Here is a 22839-nt window from a genome sequence, read left to right as displayed (position 1 = left end):
GGACCAGGCCTAAATAAATTTCTGTTGTACAACCTTCCTTCCTGGTGAGAATAACTTGATCATACACTTGATCCAAAGGCCTAGGTCCAAATGGGTTTAAATGTATTTCTATAAATAAACCTGATTTTTAAAATGTCAATTCTTTCATTAATCTTAAATGTTACTTAAGGTGACTTGCAATAGGGAAAACATGGGCCTGCCTTTTTGCTTCTTTGTGGTGTATAAAAGACAGCTTAATTTTAAATGATGTATTTTTAAAAATATTTGTATTTTTAAGTACCTTTCTATTAGTTTTGTTGACTTTAGAAATATAAGGAATATCAAGTCTGGCGTTCCATTTGTTGGAAGACTCGGATCTCAGATATGTACACCAAGTTCTCTAACCCCTTAAAGAGCACAGAGTGCGGACTCATTAACAAACAAGGATATTTCACAGAGTTAAGGCTAGAAGGGACCACCAGATCATCTAGTCTGACCTCTTGTACATCACAGGCCACCAACAACCTAACATCTGCACACTAAACCCAAACACTGAAATTAGACCAAAATATTACAGCCCACAGGAAACTAGCTTATGTGCCACAGGCAAAGAACAGTAAGGACCAAGATGCACCGATGCCTGAGGCACCCTGCAGTGACAGGGAAATTATTAAATGAGATACATCCAAACAATCCTGGCATATGATCCACACTGAGATGCTGTAAAGGAAAAAACAAACAAAAACATTCCAAGGTCACTGCCAATCTGACATGGGAGAAATTCCTTTCTAACCCCACACATTGTGATCAGTTACCCTGAGCACGTGAGCAAGAACTAGCCAGCCATGCACCTGAGACACAGAATGCTCAATACCACCTCACAACACTGGCTGTTCCTATCCAATGTCCAGACATAGCCATCCCAGATGCTTCAGAGGAAGGAAATTAAAAAACAAAAAAAAACCCAGACTACATGGGTGAACCATGGATGAAAGAAATCCCTTCCTAACCCCTGTAGATTGCTGGCTGAAACCTTGAAGCATGATATTTTAAGAACATAAGACATAATCTGGAAGCAAACCTCAGAGCTGTTGAGCCCTCCTCCCTACCACCACAAGCAACCCTGTCATAGAATTAGTCATAAATTGGACCAGCTCTCTCTTAAAAATAATTGAGTTGTTCATTCCTACAACTCTTATTGGGAAGCAGTTTCAAAACCTTACTCTACTCTCATGGTTACAAAACCTTCTTCTAATTTCCAGCCTAATTTTGTTCCTGGCCAGTTTATACCATTTGTTCTTGTGTAAAAATTGTCCTTTAGCTTAAATAATTCTTCACTCTTCCTAATCTTTACCCCCCTAATGAATTTATAGACAGCAATCATGCCTTCTATCACAGTGACTCTCAACCAGGGAATGCGTACCTCTGGGGGTACGCAGAGGTTTTCCAGGAAGTACATCAACTCATCTAGATATTTGCCTAGTTTTATAGCAGGGTACATAAAAAGCACTAGAGAAGTCAATACAACTAACATTTCATTCAGACAATGACTTGTTTATACTGCTCTATATACTTTAACTGAAATATAAGTGCAAATTTATATTCCAATTGATTTATTTTATAATCATATGGTAAAAATGAGAAACTAAGCAATTTTTCAGTAATAAGTGTGCTGTGACACACTTATGTCTAAAGAAAGAAAAGAAGTACTTGTGGCACCTGAGAGACTAACAAATTTAGTTGAGCATAAGCTTTCATGAGCTACAGCTCATTTAATGTCTGATTCTGTAAGCAAGCAGATTTTAAGTGAGGTGTAACTTGGGGATCCACGAGACAAATCAGATTCCTGATGGGGTACATTAATCTGGAAAGCTCATCCAGTATCGTCTCATAATATAAGCCCTCCATTCCCCTGATTATCCTACTAGCTCTTCTCTGCACCTGTTCGAGTTTAAATTCATCTTTCTTGAACATAGGTGACCAGAACTGTATTCCAAATGAGGTCTTACCAGTGCCCTTTACAATGACATTAATACTTCTCTATATCTACTGGAAATGCTTTGCTTAACGTATCCTAGGATTGTATTTGCCTTTTTCATAGCCACATCACATTGGTGGCTTACAGTCATCTTGTGATCAAACCCACTCACCCAGGTCTCCCTCCTGTTTTGTCACTTCCAACTAATGAGCACCCAGCGGTAGCAGAAATTCTTATTATTAGCCCTTAAGTGCATGACCTAGCACTGTGTATTATTGAATTTCATTTCATTTCTGTCACTGCAGTCATCACGGACATCCAAACGTTCCTGTATAATATTTTGATTCTCCTCTGTATCTCTTCCCAATTTTGTATCATCAGCAAATTTCATTAGTACACTCATACTTTTTGTGCCAAAGTCATTAATAAAATATTTTATAAGATTAGTCCCAAGACTGAACTTTGAGGAACTTCCTAGTAAATATAGGGAGAGGTTAACTCACTGACTCCAACTACTGCGGTGATCAAGTTCAATATGTTGTCTCCCAATTGTTTACAGGATGTTTGTCTGACAATCAAAGATCTTTAAACAATTTTAATAAAAATTCAGTACCCTCTCAATCAGTTACCATGTTCTATATCTGTCACAGCCCAATCCTACCAGTTCTCCAGTGTCCCTAAGGACTCCTAGGAAAACAAGAAGAGAGAAGACCTGAATTTCTTGTGTAGAAATATGCAGAAAAAAGTTTTAAAAAAATCTAGCTCTTTATACATCATAAAGAGGCAAAAAGGTGCATAAGTTCAAATTATTTTTCCTTTGCTAGTAACCTTTAAACTAGAGTGTGATCAGTGTTATTTATTGTTTATTAGTCAACGAATGAGAATGAAATTAATTTGTCTTTAGCAGCATATGATGGGTAGCACCATAGCCAGGTAATGAAATAGTTAACTAGAGACAGAGAGCAATTAGTAAACCTGGTTGCACCTGGGAGGGTGGGCCAGGTCCAACTAAAGGTGAAACCCAGCTGGGGAAGGAGTTGGGTGGTATGCATAAAGGGAGAAAGCCCAGCTAAGAAGAGGGTGGCCAGGAAAAGACCACTGTAGTCCCCCTCTGGTTACTAAAATGGACGAAAGGTCTAGAAAGAAGTAGAGCTACAGTCAGCCCAGGGAGGCGCTGTGGAAAAAGCCTAACAGAAATCCACAAAAGTAACAAGAAGCTGAAGTAGCAGACCTTAGCTGCTCACAACAGGGTCCCTAGATTGGAACACAGAAGAGATGGAGAGCCTTGGTTCCCTTCTGGTCCACTTAAGTAGGTGATGGTGAAACATTCTGACACAAGGGGAGAAGGACTATTGAGTTTGGAATGATAGCAAATTTGGCTTAAAATATAAAATAGCTGGAAAAGGAATACTAAAGAAAATACCATAATATACAGATAATTTATGACTCACATCTGCTTATGGAGCCTGCAAGAACTGGAATGTGGTCATTGTCTTTTCCTAGTTTAGATATCAAAACTTCACTCAGTTGATCGTAGCTGGTAAAATAAATTACTGTACTTGGAACTGCCATTATTCTAAAATACAAAAACAAAGGAAGTCTATCAATTGTCACAAAGAAAACCAGATGTCTCCAACATAATTTAGATCAGCTATCAAGTATAGATTTTTTTGGGGGGGGGAAGAGTAAATAAAAAAGGATAAGCATTTTAACTGTGTTATGGATGAAGGAAAAAACTCATGTCCATCTCTTGCAATTCACAAATGTCTACCAAATTTCCATTAACCAATTGTGTGGTAAACATACATGCACACTGGGTTCCTCTTGAACTCAATTATTTTCACAATCTGCCTTGATAGGTTACTCAGAGGTCTTATCAATGCATACAATTTCTTTCAAGTCTGATAGTTTGTGCCACCCTTATTCATGCTGTAAAGGTACTACTCAATACAGACAAGGGTGGCACAATCTGGCCTTTAATGATTATGACAAACAACATTTATCTAATAATCAATTTCTTACCAAACCGAATCTTACGTTGATGCATGTTAGGCTGGTAAAACTTGTGAAAAACATAACCCCAATTAGTTTTTCCTCCCATAAAGTAAATATACTACTGCCTAGGTTAAAGGCAAGCACTATCTGCTGCAACAAGGACATTTGAAATTCAGTAGAAAATTCTAAATCCATGCACTGGGACTCTAAAGGTATATCTACATTGCAATAAAACACCCACAGCTGGCTGGTGTCAGTTGGCTCAGGCTTACGTAGCTTGGGCTTCAGGGCTATAAGACAGCCGTGTAGACGTTCGGAGTTGGGCTCGGGCTCCCAAACCAGATCGTATACACCAGTGCTTCTCAAGCTATCTGATGTGAGGGACCAGCAATTTTTTTTTTCCAATGTGTGTGCAGACCGGCAGCCGACCGGTCTGTGGACCACCACTTTGAGTAGCACTGGTCTACACTGCAATTTTATAGACTTTAGCTCAAGTTACCTAACACAGGCCAGCTGTGGGTGTTTTACTACAGTGTAGACATACCGTAAGATCCCCTCTGCTGGACCGTATGGAAGGGCGCAAGATCGTGCTATATAGGCAGGTTTATTTATGCCTGGACTTAAGCACTATCTCCATGACAGGTTTGGGAATAAGCACACGCCCCTCTCCTTTGCATCTCCCACTGGCTAGCTTAGGCAACTCCCCTATCTATCATGCTAGCTTTATGGATCACTATCTGTCCCCATTCATTGTATAGGGAGTCAAGGTGCCTAAATCAGACTTTGTGGATCACAGTGTCGCTGAGATTTTCTAACTTTTAGGTGCCACAACTCTCAGTGTCACAATGACTAAGTCCCTTTGTGGATCTGGGCTTTATTTACTAAACTGAGATTAGTTACTCACTTAGCTACTAGACAGTGATTCTTTTATCTTATCCAGCATGGGTCACATTTGTGGATCTTACTTCTTGAAGAATGAAAATGTTGGGGTAAGCTCATCTAAATTTTCCTATTCTTCAGCATAATAAGGACCATAGATCCTACAGTTAAATTTTATCATCAGTGTGTAAGTAGGTAAAATAACTTAGCCTAACATAAAACAGAATTTGAAATAAATATGCATAGAGTCTTTTTCCTGAGTTACTATATCATGCAACACCATTGTCCCTAAAACAACACTGGATGAGTCTTACAAGTCAACTTTGATATATTTACTGAAGAAATGTATGGAGAACAATTAGGCAACAGTGCAGATTCCTTCCTAAGCAATGTATGCCTCCACCCAAGAGGCCATTTCTATTCCTAGGAAGTGTAGCCTGAGTGCTGAAGAATAACTTTTTGTCTTGCCTGGCTTAGGTATATACTACCTGATCCACTTAGATACTTATGACCTTAAAGCCTTGAAATAGCCAGGTTCTAGACCACAAGTAACAAGCTTTATCTCATCAGAGCTTCACTTTTGTCTTTACGTTTATAGTGCTGGGTGGACATTGAAGGCAAACTTAGTGCTACTGTTTGGGTCAAGAAGATTGTAGCACTATGTTCTGTGATTTATAGGTTATGGAGTTTGCTTTAAGGCATAATGATAGGTTTGCCTTGACAGCCACTTTCTTGGCATGAAAAATGCAGTATCGGTACTCTGGAGATAGAGCTCGAGCCCAGATCCAAAAAGATATTTGAGCCCTTAAATTCTACTGATTTCAATGTAAGTTAGGAACTTTAAATACCTTTATGGATCTGGGCCTTAATTCCTATTCTTGCCAGGATGATATGATACTCAAAAAAAAAAAACCACACCTGACAAAGAGGGAACAATGATATTGCACTTGGAAGTGTGAAAAGTATTCGCATAGTCAAAGGTTTGAGGTCTCTGCACAGCTACTGAGGATGCATTAAAGAGGCTGGATGGAGAAATCTCATTGTCTGCCTGAAGTTATATTCTTGCTTCTGAAGGTTTCCAGTACACTAGATGTAACTGATAAGTTAACTTGGGAAACTTGTGAATTGTCTAAAATTAAACACTTAGGAATAAGCATACTCACTGGTCAAAATAATGAAGTATAACTACCCTTTAAAACATGTTATGGAATATATGAAATTGTAACTTACAGCGTTGGAGGAAGTCCACTCCACAGTGATTTAATACCCTCTATTTTAATAATTTTCACAAACGCATCCTAAAATAATAACCAAATGCAGATCATTAGTTAGCTATTTAACTCTCCAATTCATGTAACAATTATGTTGGTGGGCAGGAGATGGAAATAAATATACACTGCAGGAGAAAGTAGTACACTAAAAACGGTTTGTCACACTAAGGCCCCAATCCTGTAAATACTTACACACATAATTAACTTTAAGTACTAGTTCCTTCATTGGTATCAATCAGAATATTCACATGTATAAAGTTAAGCACGTACATAAATATTTGCATGATCGGGACCTTAGTTTATAACATCAGTAGCCATCAAAGAAGCTTGATGGATAAGACTGAGAACAAATTACTTTCAAAACAGGTACAGCACAGGCAGCAACTGTGAAAGCTTCTCCAAACTATCCCACCCACACACTTCTACTGTCACCTCAAAGAAGTACCTTCAAGTATCAGAAGATAAATTCACTCTCCATGCTTAGTTAGTACTTGGCCTCTAACAGCAAGAATGCTTATTATGCTTGGCCAATTAGGATGGGGTTTTATGGTGATGTATACACCACCAATAAAACCTATGTGGACCACTAGCTAGTTTCAGATTGGTCATCAATCATTATAGGATGATGATTTTCTGTCACTACTTACCTGTACTGCATTTGAATATATGCCCTTTGTTTGTTATACCATTGAATATAAAGAACCACTTCCTCAAGGGAGGTAAATTGGCACAGTTCCATTGGCTGATTTACCCCAGCCGAGGATCTAGCCAAACATTTGTTCCCCAATATACTTTTTGTTGTGATGTGATTCTAGCAAGATAATTAATGTTTACATAGGGCCCAAAGTGTGCTGGACACTTTAAAAACTTGCTCCAAAGAATTTACAGTCTAAAACAATACAGAGGGAGGACGGGAAAGGGATGCAACAAAAAGCAGTGACTGAGCAGGGAAAACATGCATTTTATTAGTTACATGCTATGTTAACAGAATTTGATGTTAGTTCATGCAAGAGGCTTTCAAGGGCAAAAATATTAAAATATTATTTTAAAAACCACAATTTCTTGAAAATTAGACACCCAATTATATGGTAATAAAGGATAGTTTTATTAGGTTCAGAATTGTCCATAACTACTTTCCAAAAGTAAAAGAAAACTCCAGAATCTGGTAAAATTAATCCTCCTCTTGTATTCCCCACAAAATGCCAATGGAGAAATTTGCACAAGATCATTCACCAAACAAACAGAATTTAAGTGACTTATTAAAGATTATACAGTGGAGTTGATTGAAAAATGCAGACAAATATTTGTGAAAAAAAAATCTATTTTTTGAAAATTTCAATGAATTTTCACAAAACTTCAACCACGTGAAAAGCTCGTAAAAAAGTCCAATACTTTTCATGAATAATTTTAAAAAATTGCAAAAAAGCTCACTGAAATTTAGAAAATTCTCGAATACCTCTATTATGTAGTAAGTTTACACAAGAGTTAAGAAAAGAAATCTGGTGGCTGAAGTGGAGTCCTGTGCTTTAATTTCTAGATTCTAGTGTCTCTTCTACAAAATTGCTTCAAATCACCTGGTGAAATCCTGGTCCCATTGACTTCAATCGAGCCAGGATTTCATCCCTGTACTTAACTAGGAGAACCTTTAAATTGGGCTAATAATGCAAATACAACTCAATAAAATCCTGAAAGATCTACAAATAGAATAGTACAGTAAGTACAGATAATTTTTATTATGCATGTATTTCAGACTGGGGAGGGAAGATCAGTGGGTCAGTATCTTCGCAGGAAGAAATTATGGCTTCCCTTTCCACCTCTCCTTTGTCTTAGTCTATGATTGTTCTAGGGGAATGCGTGTGTGAGAGAAAAAAAAGACAGATCCCTTCTCAAACACTTTGGATAACTATTAATAATTGTATTGTTATAACAGATAAAAGTAACTAAAATAAAATGGAACTCAGAATAGTGGCTTAGGAATTGTGAGTGGAACCAACAGACCTGGGTCTAGTTTTGGTTCAGACGCTTAATTTGTTATGATTTTTAGCACTTTTTACCATAATTTAAAGTGAAGGAATGGTATTCTGCATATGCACATATGCGCAGAATATCATTAGCTACACAGCAGATCTTGTCAGATGTGCATTGACTGGATTAGGCAAGGCCCTGCAGGAGCCATTATGCTTGGCAATCATCACAAAACTGGACACACAAAAATAATAAGCTCAGCATTCATCCATTCTTCCTAGAGTTGAAGTTCCAATTAAAAAAAAAAAGGAAAAATATGGGAGCTACTAAGTACTGTTTTGTGTCTACATTTAAGGTTTTAGCTTGGGTTCTGCAGGCTGATTAACAAAAGTGCAAAAACCAACCCTGCAATCTGATCTGCACCTTACTCTTTTACAGTAAGTAGTGTGTCAGAAAGAAAAGCAAAAATCTTATGAGATACTTGCTATATTTAAACATGTTGATAAATCTTCTATAAAACCTGCACTGTCAAAGTATGTACACTCCTAGTGATATTGTCTTGCAATATGAAATCCCTCTCAAACAACACTGGATAGTACATGAACTCCTTAAGAGGTTTAATTGGTAGTATATCAATGTTTATTTTTAACACATTCCCAATATACTTAGTATTATAAATATAACTTCCTTACCAACATCCCTCTGAAATGGCCAGCTTTCTTATTCAAGGGTTTGCTGTTCTGATCCTCACAGACATATACATGATCCATAAGGCCACTGGAGTATACAAAACATTTTCCTAATAAAATGTTACATATAAGGAAACAGTTAACTCCTGCAATATCTTTACCATTCAATAGCATTTCTAAATCAATCATATAGGTAACAAATATGCTGGTCTGATAACTGGAGCAGAATAAACTTGGAAAGCCAATAAAGGCTGGTATTAAAAAAAGAAAGGGAGGGGAGCAGCAAAAACACCTGCCAAAAAATCCCAGCCAGACTAAATGAAATTGCTTACCCAGACCCCAAAACCTAGGAGTTAAGGATTAATGGAGCTGGCGCTACATTAGTAGCTGTTGAAGGAGCAAGAAAACAGGAAAGGATTTGGATATAATTAAATCAGATTTCATTTATACCATCTATCCTGTGAGGTAGGTACTATTATCCACATTTTACCAATGGGCAAACTGAGGCACAGGGAGTTTAAATGACTTTGCCCAGGTGACACAGGAAGTCCGTGGCAGAGCAGGGACTTATGTATCTTGATCACCTTCTCATTTCTTTTCTCTCTCTCTCTCTCTCTCCTTTGTTAATTATATATAAGTAAATAGCAAGAATAAATTGGCAGATCTTTGACAGAAGTGTAAGACCACAACATATCATTTTAGCTTTCTGTTTACACAAGTGACCAAATAAGAATTATTCCTCCTTTTCAAAATTCTCCTCAAGCTCTGGAGATGGGCTTTACTATTGAATTAAGATTTCAGTAATCATGGTTTTATAATAATAAATCTCTTGTAGGAATATTTAACTGAAATATATTGATGTCTATTTCTCCTTACTCGACTGTATATAGTTTTGCAATGCTCCTGTGCTCTTCATAGTTGAAATACTGATACGGTCAGAAGAGTGACTATGTAAAAACGGCACCTTCTTAGGTAAAGAGATCTTCCTGGGTGTACTGAGTTATACCTAATTCAGAGTGGTAGCCATGTTAGTCTGTATCAGCAAAAAGAACGAGGAGCACTTGTGGCACCTTAGAGACTAACAAATTTAATTGGGCATAAGCTTTCATGGGCTAAAACCCTCTTAGTCAGATGCATGCAGTGGAAAATACAGTGGGAAGATTATATATATAATCTATACAGAGAACATGAAAAAATGGGTGTTGCCATACCAACTCTAACGAGACTAATCAATTAAGGTGGGCTATTATCGGCAGGAAAAAAAAACTTTTGTAGTGATAATCAGGATGGCCCATTTTAAACAGTTGACAAGAAGTTGTGAGTAACAGTAGGGGAAAAGTTAGCATGGGGAAATAGTTTTTACTTTGTGTAATGACCAATCCACTCCCAGTCTTTATTCAAGCCTAATTTAATGGTGTCCAGTTTTCAAATTAATTCCTGTTCTGCAGTTACTCGTTGGAGTCTGTTTTGAAGTTTTTTTAATTGAAGAATTGTGACTTTTAGATCTGAAATTAAGTAAGAACACTTCAATCTCCCTGGACACTCAATTGACTAAAATAAGTTTTTGCTACTTTTTTTACTCCTATTGACATCATAGAGTCAACACAGCTATAGAAGAGAGAACTAGAATCTTCTCTGGCTCAGCATCAACATAATTGTCAAGTAAATTCAAACTAGGGTTGCCAATCACACATTAATCACACAAACTCAAACACCCTTGCCATGCCCCTGAGGCCCCGCCCACTCTCCCCCACCCTCACTCTCTTTCACCACAGGCTGGGGCAGGGGGTTGGGGTGTGGGAGGGGGCTTCAGACTGAGCCTGGGGCAGGATGTTGGGGTGTGGGAGGGGGCTTCAGACTGAGCCTGGGGCAGGATGTTGGGGTGTGGGAGGGGGCTTCAGACTGAGCCTGGGGCAGGATGTTGGGGTGCGGGAGGGGGCTTCAGACTGAGCCTGGGGCAGGATGTTGGGGTGCAAGTCAGGGTGCAAGTTCGGGGAGGGAGTTTGGGTGCTGGAGGAGGCTCAGGGCTGGGGCAGGGGTGCGGCAGGGCTGCTGGCTCTGGGAAGGAGTTTGGGTGCAGGAGGGGGATCCGGGCTGGGGAAGGGGTGCAAGAGGGGTGTGGGCTCTGGGAGGGAGTTTGGGTGCAGAAGGGGGTTCAGGGCTGGAGAATGGGGTGCGGGAGGTGGTGAGTGGTTCAGACTCTGGCCAGGTGGCGCTTACCTCGGGCAGCTCCTGGTCAGTGGCACAGCAGGGCTAAGGCAGGCTTCCTGCTGCCCTGGCCCAGCGTTGCTCCTGGAAGCAGCCAGCAAGTCCCTGTGGCCCCTTGAGAGGGGGCAGGAGACTCTGCGCACTGCCCCTGCCTCCAGGCATTGCCCTGCAGCTCCCATTGACCACTGTTCCCAGCCAATGGGAGCTGTGGAGTCAGCACTCGGGGGAGGACCGGTGCGCGGAGAGCCCCCTGCTGCCTCAGGGGCTGCAGTGACATGCCAGCCACTTCTGGGAGTGGCGTGGGGCCAGGGCAGGCAAGGAGCCTGCCTTAGCCCTGCTGCGCCACCAGACTTTTAGCGGCCTAAAATCTGCCAGCTTGGCTTCAGAAACCTCCAGGAGATAGAGCCTGATTCCGGGAGACTTCCTGGCAAAACTGGGAAGGTTGTTAACCCTAGTACAAACTGCAAGATCAAGTTTTGCTTTCAGTTACATCTGTACAACTCAAAACAACAATACTGGAGTTGAAGAGTTGTACCTGAGGGCAGAATTTGGACCTCAAAAACACTACTACTAGAGATGACATGCAAGTCAGAAAGAACACACAGTTGGACTTTCTGGTCCTAGTTGAGTCTGCAGGGCTGAAAGTTGGGGCAGGAAAGGGGTGGAAATCTTTTCTTTAAAAAAAAAATAAAATAAGCAAATTCAAACTAAAGCCACTGAGACAAACACAGAACCCTATGTCATCATTTTTCAGAGTAGAAGTACACTTAAAATAGATTTGGAGAAAATAGTTAAGATGGAAGTATTTAAAAGGTATCAGATTACCTTAATTATTTAAAACCCTGTATATTTACCATTAGCAAATGAATTGCTTTGGGCTTGCAGTCGAATTTTGACAACATCAAAAGGTGTTACTAAAACAAACCAAAAAAGAATCACATGACTTTTTGATGTATACATTTTAGATGTATTATTTCCTCCTTAGGAACACACTGCAAGCCCTGGAAGAGTAGCAGCACATCAATTCTGATGCAATGTCATGAGCTTCCACAACTACTACAATAATTATTTCTCAGAAAAAGAAAATAATCATTTTGCAAGGTGTGACTGGATCCCCGGGGTGCAGTCTGGAACTGTGGGACCGCTGTGCCCCCTTAACTCTCAAGCCTAGGCAGTCTCTCACAATGCTTTGCTAGTGACAAGCAGCAAGCCCCTCCAGGTGCTGCTATCACTCAGCACAACCGCATGTGTAGCCCCACACCCAGCTAGATTACATGAATGTACTCAGAGCCACTCATGAATCACACAGAGAAAGGCACCAGCCAAATCCCCCCCAGCTCCCAGCCTTGTACCTCAAGAATATACTATCTTGCACTGCTCAAGACAACTTGTGCAAATTTATTAATTGGTTCACTACTTCATTGATGGAAAGTTACCTTACCAAACACTTCAGACAAACTCATTGGTAAAATTAAACAAACAGTTAAACAAATTTATTAACTACAAAAGATAGATTGTAAGTGACTGTAAGTGAAAAGTCAGAGTTAGTTACCAAAATAAAAGCACACACACAATCTAAACTCTCAACCCTATTAGACTGGACAACATTTAGATGAAGCAGTTTTTCCTCACCCCACTGAATATTGCACTCCATCGTAAACCCTTGAAACCTGGGTCAGTCCCCTCTATGGGTGTCTTCAGTCTGAGTGTCCTGGCTGCTTGCAGCATAGGTGTGGGAAGGAGAAAGGCCACACAGTGGGCCTGTGTTCTGTTTTATACCTTTAGTCCATGTGCTTAGAGAACACAAGTCCAGGGATTTCTAGTGGGCATTGCTGAGTCCCAAGATTAAGCAATACCCTGATGTGTCTTCTGTGAGTGAGTTGTTGAATTGTAACTCCTTTGCTGGACAATGGGTGATAATGTCTGTTCAGAACCCACCAGGGCCTTGGTTACCTGTTCCCTTGTCATTATCTCTGGAAAGCTAGTATCTAAGCACTCCCCAAACCCACAGCACATTTTAGTGACCACCATACAGCACATTCTCAACTTCATATGCATTAATGATGTACATATTTAGAACAGTGGGTTTCAGCAGATCAGAACCTTTCCACGGCATGCTTTATACACAAGATCACAAATATATATAAATGAGGAACATGGGGTTTACAGGGCGCTCCCCCAAGGTACAGAATGTCACACAAGGTATTAGCTAGAGAAGCTGCTTAACAGATGTTTTGCTGGACTAAGAATAGCTAATATCCTATGTGGCTTGTAGGTGACCAGCTATCCCTTTGTCTAATTTCCCACCAGACAGACTGACAAAAAACGTTTAGAAGAGCACGGGGATTATTCAAAACCTAATCAAAGAGATGTGTGTCACTAAGCTGTACTGTTGAATTTGTATAAAACTGCACAGCAGAATCATTTAAATGGCATAACACAGTGGAAACAGTGCATGCCAATTAAGCAATTGTCCATATTATCAGAGCAACATAGTACCCACAGTGTCCTAGTATATACATATCTATTTCATTAATTGATTTTAATGGCAATCTGCAAAGTAAAAAAGTTGACTTGTGCTCTCCTCTGCTTCTTTACACTGCATTTAGATGCAGATATACAGGAGACTGGCCTTTTTGTTAAAAATCAGCTCTCTTTTCACTTTAGAAATTAAAGTTTGTCTAAGCTGAAAGCTACAGTGACTGGAGGAGTAGTGAAATATGATATCTGAGGAGACCCAGGTCACATCGATGTTGAAATATTTACCCCCCCCCAAAAAAACAACACCCCATTGGTTAACAGTTCCCCAATGTAGACAAGGCCTGAAAGCAGAACAACTAAGAGGTAAGGGATCTTTAGTGAGACTATTTGCTAAACAAGAAATGTAACACCTAATATAATTACAATTCTTAACGTACATGGAAGGTTGCGGGGGAGAGGAGGATGGTTTTATTAAAGATCCAGACACATCCGCCCTGTCAGCTAAGGTGTAAGAATTCATAATACACATGGTTGGAGACTCCTAAAAGGTCCTCTGGCAAATCCAAGGAAGATCATACATCATCTTATTTTGGCCTTCTTTATACATCATAATATAGCAGAAAAAGGGCAAAAACCCAATTAACAAAAAAATCCTCTGCAGCTCAACTGAAGTATTTTCCACAGCATGTCAATGATTAAAACAACAATACTAAAGTTGAAGCAATTCATTTAGCAACCATATAGCATGGAAGTTTATATTTGCAAACTACAACACCTGCTAATTATTTCAGGCTCTATTTGAAAAAAAAAAAAAAAAACTATAGCATGTCACATGTGATCTCTGCACAACAACAAAGCGATGGATGCTCATATGTTTTCTTTAACTATTTTCCACTAGCCAACAAAATGAAGATAAATCAATACTAGGCACTTTAATACAATAGATTAAAGAGTGTCCACATAAGGAGTCTGCAATGAAAATGAACTAGAAACTAATTTAGTTATACTGCTACAGTTTCTGTGTGTACACAAGCCCAAATATGCTATGGAATTATGCACTTTTGCTTCAAGTTTGTCTTTTTTGCTGCAGAAACCCCAACATTTTGTTTTCCATCTTCCCTCCTCGTTGGGACCTGCCAACAGCTGGCTCTTGCTCTCCAGATTTCTCCATTATGCAGTGACAGTTGGATTACAGTGAACGTGATCAGCACTGCTCCATATAGTCACACACAGTTGAAATCTAGCTTACAGCCAGGGAGAGGGGGAACCAGAAGCATAAACTAATGAGCTGGGCAGTATGGAGAATAGTGCAGCTAGTAAGATCCAGGGAAATGAGCTGCTAAAGGAGGCCATAAGCTGGTCCCTTCCCTTACAAAAACATGGAAGGAGGTTCCGATCTGGGTTCTTTGCAGAAGACCGCAGAAGCCAAGGACTGTGCAGTGTTCAGGGAGAGCATAGTGAAAAACTCATCCTTTAAAATAATCAAACAACATATTATATGTCAATTAGTATTTTAAACTATCAGATGCATGTATTGGAGGAGAGGGAATAGAATAAATTGATATTGCCATGTAATTCAGCAGTGGTTGCTGAGGAACTTTAGGCATTGCTGTGGCAGTATCAGGTCCCACTGAATATAGGGAGCCCTAGTTATAGCTGAGGTCAGCATTCGATCTCTGCTGCAAAATGAGAGAAGCCAACTCCTGCTGGCAAATCCCATTTTAGAGCAACACTGTCAATCAAGAGCAGTCCTGATATAACAGGAATGCCCAGGCTAAGAACTGCTCAAGAGAGACTATCAGAGCACACGCACGCACGCACGCACGCACACACACTCCTTTACCAAGCTTCGGAATCATGGCCTCTCCCCCATAAGCCAATCAATCCATGCCTCCAAAAAGGAAGTGAAGCAGTAGTTGGCAAAAAATAAAAAGTATCTCAAAATAAAAATAATCCCAAATCTTGCTATTTACTCTAAAGAAGCTACATGTATTTGAAAATGGACACTGACTTTTTGTCAGTAGCTGTGCCATTAATCGTCAGGGGTGGACCCAGTAGCAAAGGATTAACAATAAGAGTGTCCAAATATCTTCAGTATCTCAAAGAGTCAGAAAGTACATCTCTGATTCTGTAAATTTTTAAATAAATGCATAACTTTACAAAAAGTTTCACATGTGCTTAACTGTTTGCAGGACTGGGTCTAAGTACCCCTCACTTCTGGATGCCATTAAAAACACACAGGGCTTGTCTACACTGGCACTTTACAGTGCTGCAACTTTCTTGCTTGGGGGGGTGAAAAAACACCCCCCAAGCACTGCAAGTTTCAGCACTGTAAAGTGGCAGTGTAGATAGTGCACCAGAACTGGGAGCTGCACTCCCAGTGCTAGTAGCTACTCCCCTCGTGGAGGTGGTTTTTTTAATAGCGCTAGGAGAGCTCTCTCCCAGTGCTGGTGCCGTGACTACACAGCAACGTTAAAGCGCTGCTGCGGCAGTGCTTTTATGTTGCTAGTGAAGATGTATCCACACAAAAGTGCACGCAAGCCACATCAGAGGGGGAAACAAAGGAAACTTTCCACATATTATTCTCCCTCCAGCCAACTCAACCGAGAATTCCTCTAACTAAACACCACTTTTAGCTTTTATAATATTCTTCAGCTTTGAAGCACTTTATAGTAATGAATCAATCTCCACAACTCTCCTACAAGACAGGTGTTATCCTCATTATGCAGCTGGAACATGCTTAAGTCTATGCAGCAAGTCAGAATTGGGATGCAGTTTGAAAGTTGTTGGCGTCCTGTCTTTTTTTTCCAGCCTTGTGGTCAGTCCACTAAATCATGCTGCCGCTAAAAAATTATAATTATTTCTTTTTCTCATTGAAGAAATTCTCCAATACATTTACTTTTCAGGTTCATGATAGCTGAATTCCCGATTCTGCAAACACTTGTGCAGGTGAATAACCCCACTGAACTGAGTGGGATGACTCGTGTGTAAAATTATTCACATGCATAGTGTTTTCAGGATTGAAGACTAGCATAGTAAACAGACCACTTACAACACAGATCTTTATCTGTCATCCATGATTCAGAAGTAGGAATTACTGAATCAAAACTTGTTTAGTCTCATTTTGATTATAGATAAAAAAGTAAATTATTCTGTGACATTACAGGGTAAGGGAGGGGAAACAATGATAAAAGTTAATAAAAATTGTTCCCATTTTTGGAAGTGACTTCATTTTGTCAAGAGACTGGAAAGATTCCAAAGTATTTGTGGGTTCAAAATACTTAAATGGTAATGCTGATAGACAGCACATCAAAAGGCTTTATTGTCCTATAGCACAGCAGAACAAACATATGTAAAATAAATGTTTAAAGATCTTTCAAAGTTGTCTAAACAAAGATAGAATTATGATACACTTTATGCTAAGCTTGATCAATATTTTGTCTTACCCAAGAGCGATGTAACAATAGCTCCACAACAAGAGGCAATTGCTTGCTGAGAAGGGGTTATTTTATACAATTCTTTGGTATTCTCTTTAGAACCCATAATTTTCCTCTCATAGAAAAGCATCCTATTAAGAAACAAACGAGATTGTTTTCAAAAAACTTATGGAAAAATCATTAGAAAAAACAGATGACTAAATAAAGCAATAGTAGTATAGTATAAAGTCTTCTGTTTGCATGCCAATATTATCAAGTTATCTATTGTAAAAGTTAGAAAATGTTTTTGTTCCACAGCTTATTCTGAAAAAAATTAGATCTCTGTTTAGTTAAATAAAAAACAAAAAACTGATACATATTTAACTTTAGATTTTTAATACCTTTTAAACATTAAAAATAAAGAGGCTCTAATCCATGTCCACATCTTCCCAAGCTAGGTGCTCAACAGCATTTGCTAGTTCAAGTGAAACGGCTGGATGTTGCCACTACTCTGAAAGCCCTGCAGGCCATACCTCTTCGCTAACCATCCTAGCAACACCACACTCATGCTGAACAGGAGAAGATACATGTTTTACTCCTGAAGGCATTCTGCGGCAAAAAATTACTAATTCTGAGCCAAAAAATTAAAAATCCTGCACACAATATTTTAAAATTCTGCAAGCTTTACTTGTCAATAAATAAATGCAGAGGCTCCAGCATGGCAGTACACGAAGGTGAGAGATCACCCTGCAGCCTCCCCACTCCCCATCCTGGGGACACAAACTCAGCAGTGCAACTGCACCTGACCCTGACACTGCACAAGGCGTGGGCCTGCCGCAGAAACACCGTGGGGCCCTGCCCCTTTGCGCTAGGGGCACCAGGTGTGGGGCAGGCAGGATCCAAGTGTGGAGGGGCTCAGTCCGGGGGGATCCAGGTGTGGAGTCAGAGGATTCTGTGTGGGACAATCTGGGTGCAGGCAGCTCAGTAGAGGGTCTAGGTGTGGGGGCATCTGGATGCACAGAGGCTCGTGGGGGGTGGGGAGGGGGAGTGTTCCAGGTGCAATGAGACTCTGCAGGGGCTTCCAGGTGAAAGTGACTGGGGATCAGTGAAGAGGTCTGGTGCTGGGGGAGAGGAGCTTGGTGGGAGTCTAGGTGCAGCTAATTGCAGATCAGTGGTGTTAGGGCTTAGGGTGGCGCGGGGATGTGGTGCTCAGAGTGGGAGACTGAGTGCAGGGAGCTAAGTGGCGGGTGATCTGGGCACAGGGGTGGGGGTCTGGAGGCAGGCAGTCTTAGGTGCAGAGGGCTCCAGGTGCAGGGATTGAGGTTCAATGGGGTGGGGTTCGGGTATGGAGGGCTAGGGGAGTTCTGAGTGTAGGGGGAGAGGCTTGGCAGGGGTGTCTGGGTATAGGGAGTCCGGATGTCTGAGGGTTGGGCAGATGGGGGAGCAGCTCCCCGTACAGTGACCCCTCCCCCCGCAGTTGAGGAGCGATGGGGGCAGGAAGTGTGGAGGATGCTGGGTTTCCTACAGCTAGCGGAGGTTTCTGAGGGTGGGTCTGACATAGCCCCAGCCACTCCTTGAAGGGAGGAGGAAGTCCCATCCTCTCCTGCCTCCAGCCCAGCTGGGATTAGCAGCTGATACCGGCTTAGGGTAGGAGCCACTGGCTGGGGTGTGCCCAGCGCCGTGGTGATTTACCTCTCTGCCGGCTGCTCTGGGTTCCTGAAATGATGTACCTGCACCGCTAGGGAGTGGTGCGTGACTGCTCTTGCATCTTCCCTTTGCTTCCCTGTCAGAAAATCATTTTTCTGCAGGGAAGCAAAGAAATTTACGGGGGACATGAATTCTGCACATGGACAGTGACGCAGAATTCCCTGAGGAGTAATGTTTCCCTACAGAATTTTACAACATTGTTTTTAAGGAGGAAGAGCACTTGCCCAACACCATTCTCTGGGTGTGCTCTGTAAGGAAAGGGTGGAACCATTAAAGAGCAGCACATCCATCCCTACTGCAATCCAAGAACAAGTCAATAATACCTCATGGTCAACACTACCAAAGGCTAACAGATCTATCAATATCAGCATGGACATTTGACCTTCCTCATCACCAGGAAGATATCAGGGGAGTTTGAGTGGGAGTTCTGTTGGAGGAGAAGGCATTTGTACTTGGTTTCGTATGTGTAGTATTTGTGTGTGTGTAGAGGCTTTTAGGGGCTTTGTGCTGGGAGAAAAGCTGAGCCCTGATTAGGGAGCGGGGCTTTTCTGACTAGGGGTCCTATAAGGTAGCCAGCCAGTCAGGCAGCGGCACAGGAGCTAGCAAACAGAGCTGTAAACAGGGGCATTTGAGTGGGAGTTTGTATTGTGGCGCTTGTTTTTGCTGTGTGTGGGGGGGTGGTCTTTTTGGTGTGGCTTGTGTTTCCCAGATTAACAGGATTTAGGTGGGAAGGCTATGACAGATATAGAGGCAGACGTGGGAGTGACTCCTGTAGTGGAAGACACAATGAGGATGACTGAATGTGGAAGCTGTGGTATGTACATGATCCTGGAGTGGGGACCTGGTAAGAGTTTTTTCTGCATGAAATGCCGTCTGATAGAGCTGATGGAGGAAAAGATCAAAGGTGGAAAGTCTGGTTGAGTTTAGGAAGGGGTTCGAGTAGATGATGGAGCAAACAATGAGGTATCTGAAGGGAAAAGCTCAGACTTACAGATGGAAGCAGGACTGGGAAATTTTGAGGGGAGACTGAGTGAGGAAAGTGGTCAGTGGAAGCATATGACTCAAAGAACCAGGCAGAGGAAAAGACGGGCTAGTGAAGGAGAAAGAGAGCTTAGGAACAGGTTTGCAGAGTTGGAAAATGAAGAAGGGGCTCAGCAGGTAGTCGCTGAAGGTGGAAGGGCAAGGAAGAAGAGAAGAGAGGCTAGTCCTATAGGAAAAGCAGAAGAGTCAAGGGAGACTACACCAAATATAAGCCCCAGGAGGATACAGGATGGGTTGAAGAGGATTATAAGGGAAAATAGGAATGGAAAGAACTTGCAGCCAGAGGGAACAGGGGAGAGACTGGAGAATAGCACCGTCACCAGGAAAAGGCAGGTCTATGTGATCGGGGACTCTTTATTGAGAAGAATAGACAGGCCTGTAACTAGGGCTGATCCAGAGAATAGAAGGGTGTGCTGTCTTCCGGGTGCTAAGATACGGGATGTAGACCTGAGGTTGAAAAGGATCCTAAAGGGAGCGGGAAAGAATCCCCTAATTATCCTTCATGTGGGAACAAATGATACGGCTAGATTCTCGCTGGAAAGTATTAAGGGAGACTATGCTAGGCTGGGGAAGACACTTAAGGAAACTGAGGCTCAGGTGATCTTTAGCGGGATCCTTCCTGTTCCTAGAGAAGGGCAACAAAGGTGTGACAAGATTATGACCATCAACAGGTGTCTTAGGCAGTGGTGCTATAAGGAGGGCTTTGGGATGCATGGCCACTGGGAGGCATTCACGGACAGAGGACAGTTCTCTTGGGATGGACTTCATCTGAGTAGGGAAGGAAATAGACTTCTAGGATCAAGGCTGGCACAACTGATAAAGAGAGCTTTAAACTAGGAATTAGGGGGAGATGGATGGGAGATGTCCAGGAAATCTCCACGCCAGATTTTAGCATTGAGAGGGAAGAAGACGAAGTAAGAAAGGATACAGCCGTGGGTAGGAGAATGTATATAAGGAGCAAGAGCGGTGTGAATACTAGTCTAATAGGTTATACTGGTTGTAGAATGACTGTGCCTAATAGGGTACAAAATGTGAGCGAGGCCAAACAGCAAAAATTAAAACGTTTATACACCAGTGCGAGGAGCCTAGGTAACAAAATGGAGGAACTAGAGCTACTGGTGCAGGAAGTGAAACCAGATATTCTAGGGATAACAGAAACATGGTGGAATAGTAGTCATGACTGGACTACAGGTACTGAAAGGTATGTGCTGTTTAGGAAAGACAGAAACAAAGGTAAAGGGGGTGGAGTAGCATTGTATATCAATGATGAGGTAGAATGTAAAGAAAGAAGAAGCGATGCAATGGATAAGAGAGTCCGTCTGGGCAAAAATTACATTGGGGAAGAAAACTAGTAGAGCCTCTCCTACGATAGTGCTTGGGGTGTGCTATAGACCTCCGGGATCTAATTTGGATATGGATAGAGCCCTTTTTAATGTCTTTAATAAAGTAAATACTAATGGAAACTGCGTGATCATGGGAGACTTTAACTTCCCAGATATAGACTGGAGGACCAGTGCTAGTAATAATAATAGGGCTCAGATTTTCCTAGATGCGATAGCTGATGGATTCCTTCATCAAGTAGTTGCTGAACTGACTAGAGGGGATGCCATTTTAGATTTAATTCTGGTGAGTAGCGAGGACCTCATAGAAGAAATGGTTGTAGGGGATAATCTTGGCTCAAGTGATCATGAGCTAATTCAGTTCAAACTGAATGGAAGGATTAACAAAAATCTGCAACTAGAGTTTTTGATTTCAAAAGGGCTGACTTTCAAAAATTAAGGAAATTAGTTAGGGAAGTGGATTGGACTGAAGAATTTATGGAGCTAAAGGTAGAGGAGGCCTGGGATTACTTTAAATCAAAGCTGCAGAAGCTATCGGAAGCCTGTATCCCAAGAAAGGGGAAAAAATTCATAGGCAGGAGTTGTAGACCAAGCTGGATGAGCAAGCATCTTGGAGAGGTGATTAAGAAGAAGCAGAAAGCATACAGGGAGTGGAAGATGGGAGGGATCAGCAAGGAAAGCTACCTAATTGAGGTCAGAAGATGTAGGGATAAAGTGAGAGAGGCTAAAAGTCAAGTAGAGCTGGACCTTGCAAAGGGAATTAAAACCAATAGTAAAAGGTTCTATAGCCATATAAATAAGAAGAAAACTAAGAAAGAAGAAGTGGGGCCGCTAAACACTGAGGATGGAGTAGAGGTTAAAGATAATCTAGGCATGGCCCAATATCTAAACAAATACTTTGCCTCAGTCTTTAATAAGGCTAAAGAGGATCTTAGGGATAATGGTAGCATTACAAATGGGAATGAGGATATGGAGGTAGATATTACCATATCTGAGGTAGAAGCGAAACTCAAACAGCTTAATGGGACTAAATCGGGGGGCCCAGATAATCTTCATCCAAGAATATTAAAGGAATTGGCACCTGAAATAGCAAGCCCATTAGCAAGAATTTTAATGAATCTGTAAATTCAGGAATTGTACCGAATGATTGGAGAATTGCTAATATAGTTCCTATTTTTAAGAAAGGAAAAAAAAAAAAAGTGATCCCGGTAAGTACAGGCCAGTTAGTTTGACATCTGTAGTATGCAAGGTCCTGGAAAAAATTTTGAAGGAGAAAGTAGTTAAGGACATTGAAGTCAATGGTAAATGGGACAAAATACAACATGGTTTTACAAAAGGTAGATCATGCCAAACCAACCTGATCTCCTTCTTTGAGAAAGTAACAGATTTTTTAGATATAGGAAACGCAGTGGATCTAATTTACCTAGATTTCAGTAAGGCGTTTGATACCGTGCCACATGGGGAATTATTAGTTAAATTGGAAGAGATGGGGATCAATATGAACATCAAAAGGAGGATAAGAAATTGGTTAAAGGGGAGACTACAAGGGTCCTACTGAAAGGCCAACTGTCAGGCTGGAGGGAGGTTACCAGTGGAGTTCCTCAAGGATCAGTTTTGGGACCAAACTTATTTAATCTCTTTATTACTGACCTTGGCACAAAAAGTGGGAGTGTGCTAATAAAGTTTGCAGATGATAGAAAGCTGGGAGGTATTGCCAATTCAGAGAAGGATCGGGATATTATACAGGAGGATCTGGATGACCTTGTAAACTGGAGTAATAGTAACAGGATGAAATTTAATAGTGAGAAGTGTAAGGTTATGCATTTAGGGATTAATAACAAGAATTTTTAGTTATAAGCTGGGGATGCATCAATTAGAAGTAACAGAGGA

The 22839-nt window shown here is 41.1% G+C and overlaps 1 protein-coding gene across 3 annotated transcripts in view; it reads right to left on the bottom strand.

Moving 5' to 3' along the window:
• The window catches only part of SLC25A40 (solute carrier family 25 member 40), an 84394-nt gene that overhangs the window by 50635 nt on the left and 10920 nt on the right, over positions 1–22839 (bottom strand). For 2 of the 3 annotated variants that reach the window (XM_038391277.2, XM_043509378.1), the window contains exons 2-6: positions 16892–17013; positions 11819–11878; positions 8760–8866; positions 6062–6129; positions 3409–3533 (exon numbers count right to left, since the gene is read on the bottom strand). In XM_038391277.2, coding sequence (XP_038247205.1) covers positions 3409–3533; positions 6062–6129; positions 8760–8866; positions 11819–11878; positions 16892–17012 — 481 coding nt within the window. In that variant the 5' untranslated portion in view covers position 17013. The remainder of the gene's footprint in view (positions 1–3408; positions 3534–6061; positions 6130–8759; positions 8867–11818; positions 11879–16891; positions 17014–22839) is intronic. The other variant, XM_038391281.2, reaches the window with a different exon arrangement.

This window comes from Dermochelys coriacea, chromosome 2, assembly GCF_009764565.3.
Source record: "Dermochelys coriacea isolate rDerCor1 chromosome 2, rDerCor1.pri.v4, whole genome shotgun sequence".
In the NCBI taxonomy this organism is placed as follows: domain Eukaryota; kingdom Metazoa; phylum Chordata; order Testudines; family Dermochelyidae; genus Dermochelys; species Dermochelys coriacea.
The sequence above is the reverse complement of the archived record's forward strand: the minus strand, read 5'-3'. Positions and strand labels throughout refer to the sequence as shown.